This window comes from Pecten maximus, chromosome 7 (genome assembly GCF_902652985.1).
Source record: "Pecten maximus chromosome 7, xPecMax1.1, whole genome shotgun sequence".
Lineage (NCBI taxonomy): Eukaryota > Metazoa > Mollusca > Bivalvia > Pectinida > Pectinidae > Pecten > Pecten maximus.
This window is the reverse complement of record NC_047021.1, coordinates 19153080-19172452: the sequence shown is the minus strand read 5'-3', so window position 1 is coordinate 19172452 and position 19373 is coordinate 19153080. Positions and strand designations below refer to the sequence as shown.

Sequence of the window (19373 nt, the reverse complement as noted above, 5' to 3'; positions counted from 1 at the left end):
TGATCTGTACGGGAATATGTATTAGAATTCAAACTAGTTGGGTAGCCTGTTGTGTCAGTCTTTTATAGTATTACACTGTTATAGTATGGAGGTAGACTTATGTATACTTGCTTTGAAGGAAAATAAAGGGAAAGAGAATAAATAAGGTCAATATTTATGAATTAATATTGTCTTTTATTCTGCCTTTCAAGTCAAAAATCTGCTCAACTCTGAAAGCTTTGTCTGCCTCCATGATTAACTGTATGTGTGTTACACTGTATGGTTAAAGATGTTGAGGTCTGTAATCATATATTTAGTGCTTTGATGGACATACATGTATTTAACATTGTGATCTGCACACATGTATGTAACGTCCTGATCTATACACATACATTTCTGTACACAACATACCAAAGGACACCAGCCCTACACAAAAGTTTCAATTTCATTGTATTAGTAGATATAATTTTTAAAACTGAACCTTTGCCCTTGTTTCTTTCTTTTTTGACAATGTACAATGATGATTGTATTCTGACTTATGTAATGTGTTCATTTGGTATTGGGGAGGCTGTTAAAATCAACAATATTTTAATATGATCAAGTCTCAATGTTATAAAATAATTCTTCAGTCCACCACTCATGTTATTTTGTACTGCCAGCTGTCCTCTGGTATGGTTCGGGACTGGGATTTTATTTTGTATACTTTTATATTAGATATAGAACTGTAATTAACAGTACACAAGTTATCTCTATTGTTTAGATTTATTATACATGCAGTATTTTTTTCGCAATATCTGTCATCAAATTTCTTTGATTGTTCAATGTTCATTAAAACATTTCGATGAAGGTACTTCATATAGACAATACAATACTAAATGTGTAATGTGAATCAGTTTGCTGTGTGAAAACGATGAAGATTAAAAAGTTCTCTTTCAATAACGGACATCAGTAACCATTTCTGGTAATAATGGTATTACTTTCAGGCTTCTTAATATCCTTAAAATATTGCAAAACAGATTAAGTTCTTTCAATAGTGTGGGTATTGATAGAAAACTATATGTACTTTTAAATCAGGGAATGGGTGAAGTATTCTGATAAAAACATTTTAACAGGAAATTTTCTTGATTCTTCAAATTGGAAATATTTTCATCTATTGCAGTCATAAACAAACAAGAAATCTTTCACAAATGCAAAACACATTATAAATCCTGTAATTTGTTCACCAAAGGCTATTTATCTTTGTAAATTTGTGAGATCATAACATCAGCAAGAACATTTGGCCTTCACCACCTTCGTATGTTAATGTATACTTAGATTTTTTGATGAAAATGATAGAATTACAAGTAATCCTGATGATTTATCTTGAGTCTATTTCCATAGCAACAGTAACAACCTCCATATAACACTTGACACTGGTAACTTTCTGCTTTATAGATGTTGTGTGACATTCGTAGTACTTGTTTTTCTGCACTTTTATTTTAGACCGAGGATGACCATGGTAAAGAAAAATGCCCCCCGAAAAAGGTAGATGTTGTTTAGATAGGCATGTATGTAAAAAATAAAATGAAAAATCTTCAAGGAGTTGTACACTGCTAGAGGATTTTTCATCAATCTTTGATGTAAAGAATTTTTTTCCAGGAGGCTTTGGCATCTTGTTGCTATGGTAATGTCTGATACAAGAAAAATGATCATGAATTAATTATCATTTTGCATAATATAACAAAAATATTTTATTGGATTGGTAAATATATATGGCCAGGATATTTTACATATTTCAGTGATGATAAGCAGACAGCAGCCATTGTGGCACTGCCATGTCCCTGAACCACAGGTGTTGTGTATTCGTGTAGTGTACCCTTTTTTGTACTTTATTTTAGAGTGAGGATGAGCATCCAAAAGAAAAAGTTGTCCTGAAAAAGGTAGATTTGTGTAAATAAGTGTAGAATCTGTAGGTGCAGCAATTAACATCACTTTAGGTGTCCCTAGTATAAACTGTGTGTGTGTGTGTGCCCCCACTGAATATGTCCCAGCTAATCACCACTGTCACTGGCCAGGTATCTCTGCTTCTCATCAGATACTACTACAAGGTGTAGACATTTGTTAAGGCTTATGCATGGCTAATCATGAGATTTAAGAGTGGAGGGGTCATTGCAATATTACATTGAATATAGTCATGTTATATAAAAGGATCAGTATTGTTTTAAATATACTTGTATAATGGTTGTTCAGTAATGTTTTAATCTTTTGCCGCCAATAAATGATAAAGTCAGGAATGCAGATAATTTAGATAAATACCATTGTTATTTAGCTTCTATTGTCATGTCCGTGTTTTGTCTGCCCGTTTTTAGTCCGACTTCAGTGGGGGCAGATTTCAAATCTTGTTCAGGTTTCTCCTGCATCTGTCTGTCAATTAGTCATTATCTCATGCTTTGAACTGCAGTAACTGTACTATGTTAACATTGCAAGTCATGATAAGTAATGATCAATCTTGCAAAAGGACAAGCTTTTTGAACTTTCAGAATAAACTGACAGGGGTTTGTTTTAAGATTTTTCTGTTGTTATATGTTAATTAATGTTATTTGCATGTGAAGTCTTAATGAATAACAAATTATTTCATGCACAAGTTGTTTTGTTTTTTTGTTTATACACAAGACAGTTTATACTTATGCAGGTGCTACAGCATCAATCACACATCTTTCTGGTCTTTAAACCTAATTATTCCACTAATAGATTTTCTTATTCAACAGAAGGTTATCCTTTAAACTCTCCACTAAAATGGTCATGTAGCTATTCTTCAACATGTTCTTTAACAAGATGATCATTTTACACAAGACTTTCTTTTTTTGGTCACCAAAAAGACAAGTCAAGTTGTGTTTCATTTTTTTTGCAGATAAAATGTTTTACTCTTTGCAGCTGAACTGTAACATTAATAATAACTCTAACATTTTATTTTGAACCTCAATGCTGGAAATGCTTTGAAATTCAATAAAATTTTATTTGAACCTCAATGCTGGAAATGCTTTGAAATTCATTAAAATTTTACATCAACTGTGTAACAGTCTCTAAATCTTGTGTGATCTTCTTATCTTACTTATAATGCTAATTGTAACTGGCAATGTTTCCTTCAGCTCTTTTATCCTTATTTAATCTGCTGTTGGTGATTGGAAATGTATTCAAATGTAACGTCAAGTACTGCTCTAAGGCAACAGGTTTGGATTCAGTAAGGTCTTCTGTTAAAATCAGAACTAATATTGTGTGAATATTGTCAGACCAAAAACACAAACCATACATTAGAAATATCAAAAGTCTTTTTCCGCAATTTGTAGAATTTCAGATTCACTTTGAAGTTAATTGTACCTGATATCCTTTTATAAGACTTACAATAATATGTAGAAATATTCATTTATTGTCCAGTATATTTTCTGAAATTATTAAAACATATATGTATATAATTATGTAAAACATTATTTACATATACAATAGTGCTAGACAATGTATCCTACATTTGAAGTATATACAACTACATACATTTGACCTTTGGTTACTGTGTCATCACAATCTATGACATGTTTCATTTATGTTTTCTTTGCAGAATGTTTATGTTCTTTGTATTTTCATTTGTTTATAAATGCTTATTTTCATGATTAATATCAAACTCATGTTTGTTTTTCATTTTATTCCGATATTTCCTTAAATTTTGCATCACAGAAGAATGAGTAATTTTCTGGAGGCATGACTGGGTTGATGCTGATGATGAACTTTAACATTTTAGGCTAAGAGCAACATGAAGAGACAAATAAGTGGCTACATTGTATACTCGGGGGAGATCCGCAAACACATTCAACAGGAAAATCCTGACTGTACATTTGGGGAGATAAGTCGTATTGTGGGACTAAAGGTAACATGTTGGTGTGACCTCCACCTCGATGTTGTGGTCTCAGGAGTAGATATTTGCATGTGCATTGCATGACTTTTATATTGTTGCATGCTTTTGGTAAATTGTAGGAGAAGCCCCGTCGCCACCCAAGTGGTTACATATTGTTTTCCAAAGAAATGCGCAAAGTGATCACGCAAGAGGCCCCGTCTACATCTTTTGGAGAAATTAGTCGTTTAGTCGGAGAGAAGGTAATTGAGTCAGAGAATTATTGAACAGATTATACCACACAATATTTATAACTATTCTGACTATTAATCTTTATTAGTATGAATTTAAATTAAAATTCTCTCCTGTGTAAAGTTAATGTAAAACAAATATGGAGTAAGTTATGTAAAATCCAAAATAAATATGAATTCATCCAACTTCTCAAGATTAGTATTTAAGATAAACCAGTTTATTTATTACGGTACAAATATCTCTGAAAATAGTTGAGCCTTGTTAATACAGACACTTTGGTACATAGTCAAAATCTGTCCTAGGTAATGAATTTCTGGAGAAATACATCTAGAGATCCTAACACGTAGTTGTACATTTAACAGTTATATAATAATCCCTCACAGAGAGTCAGTCAGTCTTGCACGGTAGAACTAACCATGAAGAAATCAGTGTTAGCAACTAAAGTCTTGTCCTACTTTCAAGTGTTGTTATGGATGACTGTAGGCCCTTTATTCATCCTATGACAAGCCCAGGAGGCGGACACCAACTTTGACTCCAAGTATAATCTAAATAAACATGAGGGACTTGGACATGGACTTAATGCTGGATAGATATGGTACCAATGTCTGCAAGCACTCTGGTATCAAACATTTGATATAATAAAAGTTTTGGACACAAAGGATATATTCTGGATTTAGATTATGACCTTCCATGTAAATGATACAGAACATTATTGTTGTGAAAAATCCATCCCGAAGTGTCTGGATTAATGATGTTTGACTGTACTTGAATGCTCTGCTATCGTCTATTCTTACTCTCTTTCACTAGATGACTTGTTTTACATCCTAAGAATGCCTTCTACATTTTCTGTCATCAGTCTCGCTACAAAACAAGCTTTCGTTTAGCTGGTGGTGTGAGTGTAATCGTTCTTGAATTCCACAATTTAATTCTTATATTCTATTGTTCAATTTTAGATTTTATTTCCACTTTGAGATTTTATTTGCTTGATGGTATTTCCAATTTAAGGAAATTTCTTTCCAAGTATTTTTTCAGAATGCTTTATATATTTTCTGGATTCTTTTTTTCACTTGACTTAAATGTTGTTTGTAATGGATGTTGTACCAAATACATGTTGTAATTCATACTTAATGTTGTGGAATGTGGTGTAGTATATGTTATATGGAATGATCTGGATATATTTTTGCATGAATGTCTTGATTAAGTAAGGAAAAGAACAAAGTTCTCTTGTTTATCCTGAACTGGTATAGAACATTGACTGAGAACATGCATGCAAGATGGCTACCTGTTATCTATTACTAAATAAAGGGTGGGGAGATGTAGGACATTGTTTCAAGTTGTACTTTTTCTAATATTTAAACTTTTTACTGTAACTGCAGTCAGTATTTGGAAAGGGGTTGTTTGCTTTAAGTTAATAAAAAGTAAGTAGGAAAAGTTATTTGCACCCAACAAACAATAAGACAAGTATATGTATCATATTTTTCACTTTCACACTAGTTTGTCTTTCTTAGGGATAAATTCTGGTTGCTATTTTACTTATCACCTTACTATGTTGTGGATTTCCTTCACTATGTGACGGGCACATATTTTACCTGTAACTAAATAGGTTCATGAGAAAAAATATTGGTTTGAAATACTTCGATCCAGTTTTGAATGAAAATATTATGATCAAATTTTAGGGTAAAAAATATAATGACCCAACTTAAGGGTGAAAAAACATTAATGATAATCCAGAATTAGGGTAAAAATATGAAAGTGTCACAAATAAAATCAATCAAATTCTTTCCTGATTTTTTTTCATGTTTTGGGTCTAGGTAATTTTAAAGAATCTAAACTGGACAACAAGACCAATAATCACAGATTTTGTATTTTCCCCAAATACCAGTTTTGTGTTGAACATGTTTTAATTCATTTTCCCTAATACCAGATGATATAATGAGATTTGAATTTCTTATCATTGTAAAATAAGATGTCACATGTCTAATATTGTGATGAAAAGGAGATGGAATCAGAAAGTTTTTAGACATATGAGGATGTTTTAGTAATAAAGTATGGGGAGGCATTTAGAACATCAACAAAAAATGATACACGTCTTGATGAAAACTGGTACAGTATTCACCAGGGTTAAATATGATAGTATATTCATTCTTTCAGTGACTATGTAGGTAGTTTCATACCAGAGATAAGTTACCCGAGAGGTTTATGTTAGTCATAGGACAGTTCATTTGCATGGTTATATGTTTGGATGTTGGTTTAACCTAATAATTAGGATAAAGGGATTATTAACATCAGAGCTTGCTGGTGTTAGAATGGTAGCAGCCTGTCGTGACTCGACTCGCTGGCTGTGATGAATTGTATCTCCTAGAGTAGTGCTTATATCTCTGTGTGCATGCCAGTTAAATTGCATGGATTTATATATTTCAGATAAGTATGTTTACTGTTTTATCATAAATAATCTGAATCTTTGACTTTTCATGCTGATGTTTTCCTCCAAACATTATCCCAACAATTACTGTGTAACAGTCTTTAAATGAACTAAATACAATATGCCATGATAGTTAAAGCATGGTTATGTAGTTTTGGAAGTATTTTCAATCTGCATGGAGGATATTTAAAGGACTGTATCTCTTGTCTGGCAATGGCATTCAAATACTTTAAAATGTATTGATCAAAATGGCTAACAGAGTTGGATGATATCCATCCATTGGTAGTTCACCAAACATTTCTGTAAAATAAGGTGTTTTCCATGTGTAGATGATCGTTTTAGAATAGGATTTGGGTATATTTGAAGGAAATTGACTGTTTAATCATGGTATACCAGTCGACATTAAAACTAATGTCTCCTGTTTTGATATTATATAATGTTTCATAATCGTGAATATATATTAACCTCAAATTTTGTTGTTTTCATTATTTTGATGTTATGTATGGGAAGTGACATCATACATCAAATTATGTGGTATTAGTTAGTGACATAGAGTATGGTGTTGTTTGGTATTCGTTTAGTGGAGGAATTTGTCGAAGGAAGAAAAAGAAAAATATGAGGAAAAAGCAAAGAAGGTAGCAGAAGAGCAACAAGCCAAACAGCAGGAAGCAGAGCGAGCATTCAATGAATCTCTCAATCGCTCTCAGAGTCCTTGGGATGGAGGCAGGGCTTCCCCCGGATCGTCAGGTCGACCTATCACCCCAGGAGGTAAGTAATCAGTCCCTAACAGTGCCAACAGTCCTGCGGGACAAGGGATGATCATCATACTATGTATTAGTACACCTGTCGCCTTTCAAGGTAGGTAACAATTCCTATATTCCGTGTAGATGTCTCTGGGATGGAGAGTGCCTTTTATACTGCTGTATAACCTCAGTGATGGACTGACAAGATACCAGACTCCCGTACCACACATGATGGACTTTTCCTATGGCAACAGCTCTGCTGTGGAATTAGTTTTCTTCAACACAAAATTGGCGCATGTTGGATTCCCTGTATTTAGACATACACCTATATTTTTCATTACAAAATTTTTGTGTGAAGTATATAGTTTCTCACAGTCTTTAGTTTTTGAACACCCACACTGGTGACTACCAGTTAGACATTGCTGTGGAGTTCTAGTTTGGAGTACAAGTCTGTTGGCTAACAAACGATGAGTTACTTGCCTAATACATAGATAATATATTTGGTGGTAGTGATGGTGGTGGTATGCAAAATAGTTTACTCTTTATAATCATGCTTTTTTATTTTTGCTTCACTTAAATTTGTTTTTTGTTTACATTACTGAATTATATACAAAGCTAGCTGGTGGTGGTTTTATGTCCAGAGTAGCTTCCCCTTTTATTATTTTACGCTAGTTGAATTATTTGTATGGCAATAAATGTGTTTTGTTATTTGTCTGCAAACTGCTTTATGATGTTATTTTATTTTGCCACTATAGTTTTTCATTTTATATATATATCACTTGTGTTATAATTTTAGCCCTGTTATCTGAAAATTATTTATTTTTGCTTTATTTGGAGCTTCTTAATACTGATTTTAAACTTTTTTATAAGTCAGTATATGACTTATAAATATTGGGGAATAAAAAGAGCAAAAATTTCCCTGAAAAAAATTATTTGGACATTTTACAGTGGCTTGATATAAATGGAAAAAAATCCAAATTGCCACTTTAAATCTGGCGAGTGCCCTCTACCCCATTGGTCATTTTGAAGCTTTCTGTGTGTTTTTTTCTGTTTAGCCAGCTATTTTGTATGTTATGGTTTTGTTTACAGGCTACCAGGGTCAATACAATTATCAGGGCTATGGTATACCACAAGGTGCTCAGTCACAACAATATGCACCCATGCAAGGTAAGCTAGGTGTTCTTGACCAAACCTGCTTCTCGGCAGTGGTCACTAACGAACACGAGGTCTATGTGTGACTAACTGCTGGGTGAGGCCCGTCATTGGTTACAGGGCTAGACGTAATCCTACCAATTGATTTTGGTCATTTCTTCTGTACACCAGCAGCCACATCACATTTATAGGTGTCCTTGATGAAACTAGGCTGTTCATCGATTACATTACATTTAGAAGAGGGAACTTGAATGGTTGTCTTCATTACCAACCTTTCATAAACCTTTCTATCAAGCTCAATCCCACACGTTGTGTATAGCTGCCATGAGAACTAAGTGACTCATAATAACATTATAACCCAGGAAGTGTACCACAGCATTTGTATTCTCCTGTATAAAGTTTGTTTAAACTTAAAAACATACCATATTCGACCTAATAAGTCCACTGTGCACTTCAAAAACACAAAAAGAGTGCACTGAATAAAACTGTACAGAGAAAAAAAATCCATTTGAAATTTTGATGGAGGAAAAAAACTTCTTTTATGTCCATTTACATACCTTTATGTAGTGAAAAAATCTTAAAATACTGAAATTCATTTTGGCAGATCAGTGATCATGATGTTAGATGTTTCCATTAGTGCACCCATTCTCTTTTTCTGAAAAGGGTGGCAGGTGTGATTATGAGGTAGAATATGGTATTCCAGAAAGTCAATTCTCATCACTGTCATAAGGATTCATAATTCTGAATCACCTATGTCTATTATACCACAACTAGCTTCCAGTGTGTGGTTAGATGGCTGTTAATAGGACGTTAAACAAAATAAACCAAACCAAACCAAACTAGTAGATGTTCGGGATGAATTGTTCTTGGTTTGTAGTCCATGATTAAGATACACCATGGGTACAGATTCAGTCTTTATTGGAAGACAATTTTGTAACAATAAAATCGCTTTCTCTACAGTAAAACAAATAATACTGGTAACATAACAATGATTAGATAGAGATCAAACACACAGGTGATGGGAGCTGGTCAGGGCATGCTTTGAATGCTTTTATTGATTTTAGTATCATTAGCATCAGAAAATGGATATTAACTTTTTCCTCAACTAATACTTGGGTCTGCATTTCTGAAGAAATAACAAAAGCAGCAGATAAAGAAATTGTAAGGATGAAATACTAGATGACAATGCCCAATAGAGCTTTGCATGTTGTTGCATGTGAGCATTAGAATATGCTAGTTGTATGTAGCCACACTGCTTCTTTGTCTAACAGACTAGCTAGGATAGTATGACATGTCTGTAGGAGGCACAGGTTACAGCCCTTCTTGCTCACGAGATCCGCCACTATATGTTCCACCATACACCTGCAAGTTCAGTCCTTTTACTGCAGTATATAATCCACCATGTATCACTCTGAAATAAGCAGGGTCTCCTGACATACTTCTGTAAAGCTGATCACTGCTGTACTGGATTGCATGTATAAGAGGGATGAACTACGTCTAATCATATTGTTACCTAATTTTCATTCCTGCATGAGATGTTTCCTTGGAAAGGACTTTATATGATTTTGTGCCATTTTCAATCCTAAAATCTATTAAAATTGAAATCCTTTCATCAAATCAATGTTAAAATTAATACTTTTAAAATGCAAGAAACTTATATATTGGGGGGAAAAAGGTTCTGCCTCCAATAATGGTTGCTATGCTTACCAGTCAAAGTTTTCATACTGCACAAAAAGATTATCGGTACTGATATTCAAATTCCATTGATTTATGTTATGTGCAACTGGTTACCACGGCAACCATAATTGATAAGAGGGACTATCAAACGAATATCATAAGTTAGAATACATTGTTTTAAAAATTCAATTAAAACTTGTTATTTTGGAAGTGGAAGGAGGGGTGGGGTAAAAATGGCCCAAAACATCCTTTGATTTATATTATATGATTCTCTTTGTTGTCTGGTCATAAGCTTCTATCATAATTATTGACAAAAAATGTAATCATTACTATAAAGGAAAAGCTTATTACCAGACATATTGATTGGTTTATTTTACTATTTGATTGTGAATGGATTATACATTGTCTTGAATATTATTTTCACACATGTATGGATTATTTTTTTAATCCTATAATTGTTTGCTTGATATATTTTCCCTTTCAACTTGTGTAAATAAGGGATAGTTTCAACTGATTATAGTCAGTCACTATATCTGGAATTTGAGATTAAATGGGACCCAAATGTACATATTTGATATTTCCAAAGAAAATTGATTCAGACAATAAATGTTGAAAAGGTGCATGTTTGGTGCATGTTTCATTGGCTTCCCCAAAAGTGAGAATATCAGTATAAACCATCATGCATGATAAATTAGAATGAAACGTCAGCCTAGTTTACACAGGTTCCAAGATGTTATGTTTATTTTGTTGTTGGCCGTTTGTAACGTTGCTGTAGCTTTTTGGTATGGTTTTCCTTTGATTTTATTTGCGAAGGTTTACACAATGTCCCTACGCCGGGGATGGTGCCGCGCCCAGGCCAGGGGATGTCGCCCATGACACCACAGCGCCAGTACATGCCCTACACACAACAGTCAGGGATGCGCCCTATGTCTATGGGACAGGGACCATACCCTGGCAGCCCCCAGGGTCAGCCTCACACACCCCACCCAGGCATGGCTAGTCCCCACCCTGCTATGTCCCCGGGTCCCACCCCCGGGACTGTGGCAGTCTATCCAGGAATGCCTCCTAGTCCGCATGCGGGTATGCCACCCCAAAGCATGGGTCAAGGTAGGAGAAGCAGTGTGTCAGAGGATTGGGTTTTCTCAAACATTTCTTGGACTTACACACAAATATTTGGCACCTAATTTAGACTTAACACAAGGAAATCATTCCACTCAAATTAGTTATATCCCTCATTTCAAGTAATATTCCCATTTTAAACAATTACATGTACCAGGTAAAAAAAGCTTATTGAAAAGCAGATGAATATCAGGCCATTGAGACCAGAGAACATGAGTGATAATGCCTGATTAACTGTCTCCCATTAACTTGGCCACTTACATGTTTAATAACCTTACAGTAGGCCCACAGTGATACTCTAATTCGCAGGAACCATTTCAGAATTTCGTACATTAAACTGTTACTGAGAACAGTTAGAAATTGAAATTTAAGCTGAAAAATCTGAGATAGGGCATTCTTCCAATGCTGCTAAGAAATTCAGCACTCAATAGAAAGGTAGATGAACTGATAACAGTTCAAGTTTAGATCTAAAGCTACAAAATCTGAGATAAAGCCTACTTTAAAAAACCAGGTCAATGCACAGTTCAGGATGGCTTATTTCACTAACATGTACTTTTAAAACAATTGAGGTGACATGTATATTGGGTATACCAAGGATCTCTATCATAGTCAGTGTTTGGACACATATAATATGATACATGGATTAATAGATGGAAATGTTTCGTTACATGAAGAACTGTTCAGTAAGAACTAAATTGACTCTTAAGATTTTGGCAAATTCTGTGATATACTGAATATCACTAAAATAAGTTTGGATAAAATAATTCTTCTGATTAACAAAAGGCCCATTGTCATGAGATTAGTTGCTAGCATGCGAGGATTAATGGCTATGGTTCATAGTAATGAGTCTAAATGACTTTACCCAATTGTAAGATGAGATCTAATGTGTTAAAATCTTAAAAAAAAAAAAACAATAACCAATGGGCCAAGAGACATATAATTTGGCTAGCAGCATGCAAGGACAGAGGACAATAAGATCTAAATTGAATTACAAGGGGATATTTATAATGTTGTGTAAGTGTAAGATATCTTTAATAAAGGCATCAGTTAATTAAGTATAACAAGATATCCATAATATAAATTATTAAGTATTAATAGTACATTTAGTAGTAAGCCAACCATTTATTTAAATAACACAATGTGACCCATATTTTAGAAAAGTGATATTTATGAATAAACACTATTGGCATGGTAATTAGGAAATGTGTATGGAGCATGCTTAATTGATAAAATATTGGAAAAATTTTAGTGGGGTCACATGATTAGCTTATGGAGAGTGCCCATTTCAAACTGGTGGATCTCACGCAGAGAACTAAAATGGCATTCAATGTTGATTATAAATCCATAATTATTATTTATTGCTGAGCATATGCTTTTGTAAATTCTACACATAACCAGCTGTGAATTAACTAGCTGAGATTAATGTAATCTACACGAGCCTTTTTCATGGACAGGGATATCTCGAACCTCGTGTAAAAGCTTGGCTGGTCAGCACGAGCCTTGACGATTGCTGGCCAGCCAAATTTACAGGAGGGTTGAGATATCTCTGTCAACTGTAAAGTCCTGTGTTTGATCATTTTTCTTATATACTTAAAAAGAACAACAACAAATCATAAGGTGTGAAACTTTTTCATGGCGTCATTATCAATTACCAAGAAATGTGTGTCAAAATTAATGACATTATCAATTTGGGATGTGGTTGCATTACATAAAAATGATGATGTCGCTATTCTGAGTGGCGTCATAGCGTGTGCCAGCTGTCTTTCTATAACCAGTGTGAGATTGATTTATCCAATCCCTAGCAACCAAAGGATCACCCTGTAATCAGTATGTGAGAATACTTGGATTTTTAGATTCCAACAATCAATTTTTATGTCTGTTTGAAATTTAAAAAAAAAAAAAAATAGTATATTTGATGAATTGAAAGCTCACCAATTGCTAATTATGTGTAGAATTTGTAGTACCATATGCTTGTCAATATCATACATTAGATATTTGTTTACCTTAAATAGTCTTGTATTTAGTGTTTTCTTTCAATTTTACCACATGGTCTCTCACTATGGCATAAAGGTGCTTTTCCTTCTTACGACCAGATACCAGCAATTAAAGCATGTGTAGGGCCTTGGGGTGATGCCTGAGTCGATGGTGTAGCATGTTAACCCTTCTATAACTAGTGTAGAGAATGCCATAGCATTGTGATGCATTACTAGCCGTATTGACGTTATGTAGAGAGAACAAAGGCTGATAAACCATCTGGAACAATATATTACTGGGTAACCGTAATTTTATACACAGTACCTGGTATATTTTGGACATGTAAAATTCTTTACAAGGCTAAGTGGATGAGTTATTTTCTGCCAAAAGTTACCTTGTTGAGTTTGTTAATAATGTTAAAGTTGTACCATGTGTTTATCATATATTTGGGATACCAGTCTACACTGAACCTACAGTGGCTCCCTGTCTCTCAATTCTACTCCTTAAGCTTAAGATACTTGATATCACTGACATTTTTCCTTTCATTGGCTACAGGTTTAATATTATTTGTCAATCTGGACAACATTATGTCATTACAACAGATGTGGTTGTCATCATCGAACAAATGTTAGCTGTCCCTATAATGACAACTCATAGTCATTGAATGAGCACATTTAGTTTTGTGTCAGTGAAATTAAGAAATGTGGAAAAATGAACACTCCTGCGTAAAGTATTTACAACAAATGAAAGTAAAAAAAATTTGGTGATGTTTACATGTTGTTAAAAAAATTTTATAAAGTCTCATTTCATTTCGTTTTTGTTTCTTCTACTTTCTACTTTGTATCTAAATAACTGTAAAACTTGTGTTGATAAACATCATTTTGATGATGACTAGTACAGTTTGTTTTACAGAAGCAAACATATAGGCTTCAGAATGACACATAGTGCCTCTATTATTGGAATTCCTTTCAGCTGATTTGGTTAAAACTGATTGAATTTGTTTCTGACATTACCATTATAAACATGTTAGTTTGTGACCTTGACCTGATTCAGTATGGCCACAGGGATTTCGGTGGATGACATATAAGAGATAAACCTCAAATTATTATGGCTCCTTGGATTCAAACTGCATGGATATCATGTGGTACTCAAATTTAAATGACCCTATCTTTAAACTATGACCAAGATGGCCAACATTAATATTTCCTGACATACCATGATCATGACCTTTAACAGAGCTTACTGAAAGTCAGAATCCACAGGTTACAGCATGTAGTTAACACTGATATATTACAGTGTTATAAAGTTTTTCTACATTTGTATTGTTTAGACATATCCGTGATGTCCTGCATTACTATGTAAATAGATATATGTATGGGGAAGTACACATCTATAGGTAGGGTTTCAGATATCAGGTGGTCCTACAGCCTTCTGGTTGCTTATGTGTATGACATGTCACTTGTTTATCATTTTATAGGTCCCCAAATGGCACCTCCACCCCCTCCGCCACGTCCCCCATCTCCAATGTTTGTGAGTGTACCTCCGAGGACACAGAGGCTGCTGCATTCCGAGGCATACCTAAGGTAGGGTCAACTCCGTAGATGTACAGGTATTATTAAAACAATTCAGTATGGCGGGAACTTAACAGTGGTTTAATTATTGTGTTATTTATAGATAAACATTTCAGAAAAGGGATCTAGCATGATATCCTGTATATGTGGCTTCAGCTGCTATATTGCAATATGTTTTTACATTATTTAGAATATCGCATGAACAAGATCAAACAACATTTTTATTTACAGCAATAAGCAAAATAGCAAATCTGTACTTTACCTTTCAGATATATTGAGGGACTTAGTGCTGACAAACCACACATAAGTGAGTGGGAGAAAAACCTGTCTGCCAATTCAGATAATACTCTTACTGATGAGAGCCGTCTGCCTGCCCATTGGCTGGCCCAGGGTGCTGGTTACCATGGAAATGTTACAGATGCATTATGGGCATTACGAGATCTGATGATGAAGGACACAATGAGCATATCTCGCACTCTACCATTTGAGGCGCTCTGTAAGTTTGGAGCTGGATACCTCACAATTTACAATTAATCGGAGAAAAAAATTAGCAAAAATCTTGCATATGTCATGATTTAGTAACACCATAGCTATTGTAATTCCCTCAGGTGAATTGTTGTTATCCTTATAAACAAAGCATGAAAAATTATGATGTATGGGTTGTCAATCATAAATTATAGGCTGGTAATTGCCATACCATAAATATGTTATACCAAATATTGTACTTTGTTCATTCATTTGTATATTTCCTATATACACTGTATTCCAAAATATTGAAGAGTACAACTGTAGTAAGTGCAGATGAATATAGAAATATGTGCAAGTTCAGATGGACATAGACATAGTTAATCATCATTGAGTAGCTATAAATTCAGTAAGGATGAGCTGACTTGAAAATAAATACTGAACAACTTCTCAATAACCAAGAGGTCCAGGGTCATGATATCGGACCTGTAGCATGCTTGGACGATTAGCTATAAAGTGTGTTCACATTAATTACATTGACCTTCTTTCAAGGTCACTGGGGTCAAATGTGTTAAAATCTTATCAATACTTCTCAATAACCAAGATGTCCAGAGTGATGATATTGGGCTAGAAGCATGCTTAGATGGAAGGCTACCAAAGGTGTTAAAAAGAATGACCTTGATCTGCTTTCAAGGTCCCATGGGTCAAATGTGTTAGAATCTTTAATAAACTTCTCAACAAACAGAGGCCCAGGGTCATGATATTGGGATAGTGGCATGCTTTGATAGCAGACTGAATGACCTGGACCTGCCTTCAAGGTCACACTGTTCAAATGTGTAAAATTCTTAATTTAAAAAAACCCATCAACTGTCAGTATGTATATCAGAACTCAGGTGACCTTTTACGGCCCGTTGGCCTGTTGTTTCATGTTCTTTCACGAAATATCATATGGAAGTGTAATGGTAGCAGTTTATGTACCACAGTCAGAATAAATATTTAAGACAATGTTATATAATGTGTGCCATTTTAATAGACTTTATTTCATTATAGTGATTTAAGGACATAAAAGAGTTTTATATTTGTCTGTTTCAGGAGAAAAAGGTGGACAGGTCAATACCAATTAAATTTACCTTCCAATGCCACAAGCCCTGCCGACAAATTTGTAGCTCTTCCGGAATCGAAAGGGTAGCATGACCTGTGTCATGAAGTAGGTCGCTACATAGTGTGACGACTGCTAGACGCGAGAGGGTTGGCTGTTGTTGCATGTCGCGCCAGTGTTGTGATGTACCACTAGTGGACTAGCTATTTTGTGGGTCTTAATGTTGAATTTTTGTAGCGTCTATGTGTTTGGAGTTGCCCTTGATGTGTTCAACATTGCATTAGTTACATTGAAATCGTAGAGCGTGGTCAGCATTTAGGCTCATTATTACCGTGAGACCACAAAGTACAACAAAGTGTGGACATCAAAACCAGTGATAGGCAAACAGCAAACTGAGTGGTGAGAGATATTGTGATTTGGGCCAAGAACTAAAAAAAAATTTAAGTTTATGTTCATGCCATACTTCTGAATCTTATCTCATTATGAAGATCAAAATGGAAGAGACTACACAAAAATCAAAATGCATACAAGTGAGCTTTAAAAAGAATAGTTGAGAAAGACAATTTCTGTAAAATGGTTGCAATATACTTTAAGGATCCTCAGTTGTAGCCAAATGCTGATTTATTTATTTTTAAGCCATGCAAAGGCCATCATTATCTCAAAACCATTACAAAGGAAGACTCGAGAGAAGCAGAACTGGACCAAAATGTATTAGTACTTCGTTGTGAGTCTCAGGGATATGGAAGCATTTAGTATGTGTGTGTGGGTGTTTGTTAAACAAAATGAGTATTGAATTGATGTTAGGGTTATTTCAGAAATACATTATTTATATGGGATGGAGCTGGGCAGGAGATAAGGTTTTAAACAAACTTCCCTCAGTTATTATTTCTGGGTCCTTGGATACAATTATAGCAATTATTTTAGATGGACCCCACTACAAATAATTCATGCCTCTCTCTGCCACCATAAATTTGTAGCTGGAACTACTTATTTGAGTGAATATGTGTGTACATGTGCTTCATTATGCTGGTGTTGAGGAGTGAATTGGATAATTTGTTAGTAAGTATGGAAAATTAAATAATGTATTGCATAATTTCATATTTATATTTATAATGATGTGTTCAAAAACTAGTAAACATTTTCAGAGTAAAACTTCCTACTTGAATGAATATTGAGACTTGCAGTGATATTATGTGAAGTGTAGTGTCTGGTTGGTAAATGAAGTATTTACTGCTATGTCGGAGGCCTGGATTACATTTAATGGCAGTTGATATGTACAATACAAAGTCTGTTGAATTCCATTGCATTATAAAACAGTACACCATATAATTTATAAGTATACTCTTACTTATTAGTCTCTTATTGAATGGTTGAACATTTGAAGCCTTCAATGATCTCTGTTGCAAAATTAAATTTACTTGCTACATATGCTTTACTGTATTATATCATATCAGAAAGAGCTTCACTCTGAAAACATCTGTAGCTGTTATACAACCACCAGGATATTATGTTATTGTTGAGCATGTATCGAGTACAAAATCACATATTTTCAAAAACTGCTACTGTCATTTCTTTGCGACCTTTACTGGATATAAACTTAGAGGAATTGATCCTTTTGGGATGTAAACTTAGAGGAATTGACATTGTAGCCAGAAAAATGTAGCTTTCCATTACCTCATAGTAATGGTATGTATTCCTCTAAAAACTGTTTTTCACCTAACCATGAATTAGACGATAAATACTCAAATTTTGTCAGTATTGTTGATTTTAATGTTCATTAATATTGTTAGCCCATCATAACCTCAATGTGTTCCTGTGTGGATAAAGTGCAGTATTTAGCAAATCTTTAGAACCGCTAACTGTGATGTCTCGGTTTCTTAACTACTTTCTCTTTTTTTTTCTTACATATAACTGACTTATTTTAAGTGTTGTTCTATATTTAAGATGCATTTGGCAGACAAGATGAAATCTACTTTATTTGTTGTCATAGTAACACTGGTTGTATCATGTGACATGTGTCTCTAGTCATGTGATCTTTATTGTCTTGTGATGCTATTACACTAAACATAGATCAGAGGCAGGCTGATATAATCCAAAACTGCTGACGATAGATTAAACATGAAAATTCCACACAAATAAATACACACTTTGGACAAATATGTTCTTTTCTAAACTCTATATTTTTACAAGTTCAGTTATTACCTGTCTGAATTTGATCTTTAAAAGACATTTTGAATTATCAGTGCTGATATATACCAGTATATTTTGGTTTTGGAAAACTTTGGTGTTTGGATTTTTAACTGTAATGAGAGATAGGACTACATTGTGAGTGCTACTTCAATCTGTTCAGGCTCACAGGTTTTTCCATCTGTCATGGTCTCTCTTTATTGTAGGGAACTGTTTTAAGATAGACTTGAATATTTACAATTGTTCATCAGCTTTTTGTATTTGGTCCAAAAGAATAGTAGGGTTAAATCTATAGAGAATTTAATAAATATTTACAAGATTATATCTGTTTTGTTCCTTGTTTGTTTGCCTGGTTATAGGTCATTTAACAGGTTGAAGATTCTAATGTTTAAAACATTAAATCTGTTGGTAGAGCTAATGCAACATCGGGTAAAGATCCAATGTGGGTGGTTCGATCTCTACACAAATCAGTTTGAGTTCTTCGGGGAAACTGTGATCATGTACCATGCTCACATGACTACTATCAGGAATGTGTCATTGACCTAGAACCAAGGACCTCCTGTATGATTTTCAGTGAAGTAGCCATCAACTACTACATATAGGTACCACCTCAATGTGCAATGAGCAATGGTCTTGTGGAAGTGAAAGAAAGAGTGACTGTTTGTGTAAAAATGTCATGTTTAGGTAAATTTTGAGAATTGGTCATTTTGTAAAATTTGATATTTGTTTTGCAATGCATCAATATTTTTTTTTATTTTTTTTTTTTTGTACCAAAATTTTAGTGAATTTTGGACTTCGCTTAAAAGTAATTGTAATTCTTGTTTTATGGAAGAAGTATAAAGTGTGGGAGACAGGACTCATTTGTATTTAA

The 19373-nt window shown here is 34.2% G+C and overlaps 1 protein-coding gene across 16 annotated transcripts in view; it reads left to right on the top strand.

Moving 5' to 3' along the window:
* Window positions 1-18824, top strand: part of LOC117331818 (protein polybromo-1-like) — a 57971-nt gene extending 39147 nt beyond the window's left edge. For 3 of the 16 annotated variants that reach the window (XM_033890725.1, XM_033890721.1, XM_033890717.1), the window contains 11 exons: window positions 1462-1503; window positions 1857-1898; window positions 2499-2513; window positions 3752-3877; window positions 3985-4104; window positions 7097-7283; window positions 8348-8425; window positions 10901-11194; window positions 14658-14763; window positions 15021-15247; window positions 16309-18824. In XM_033890725.1, the coding sequence (XP_033746616.1) occupies window positions 1462-1503; window positions 1857-1898; window positions 2499-2513; window positions 3752-3877; window positions 3985-4104; window positions 7097-7283; window positions 8348-8425; window positions 10901-11194; window positions 14658-14763; window positions 15021-15247; window positions 16309-16310 (1239 nt within the window). In that variant the 3' untranslated portion in view covers window positions 16311-18824. The remainder of the gene's footprint in view (window positions 1-1461; window positions 1504-1856; window positions 1899-2498; window positions 2514-3751; window positions 3878-3984; window positions 4105-7096; window positions 7284-8347; window positions 8426-10900; window positions 11195-14657; window positions 14764-15020; window positions 15248-16308) is intronic. The other 13 variants (XM_033890724.1, XM_033890718.1, XM_033890729.1 and 10 more) reach the window with 8 other exon arrangements.
* Window positions 18825-19373: the final 549 nt, after the last annotated feature.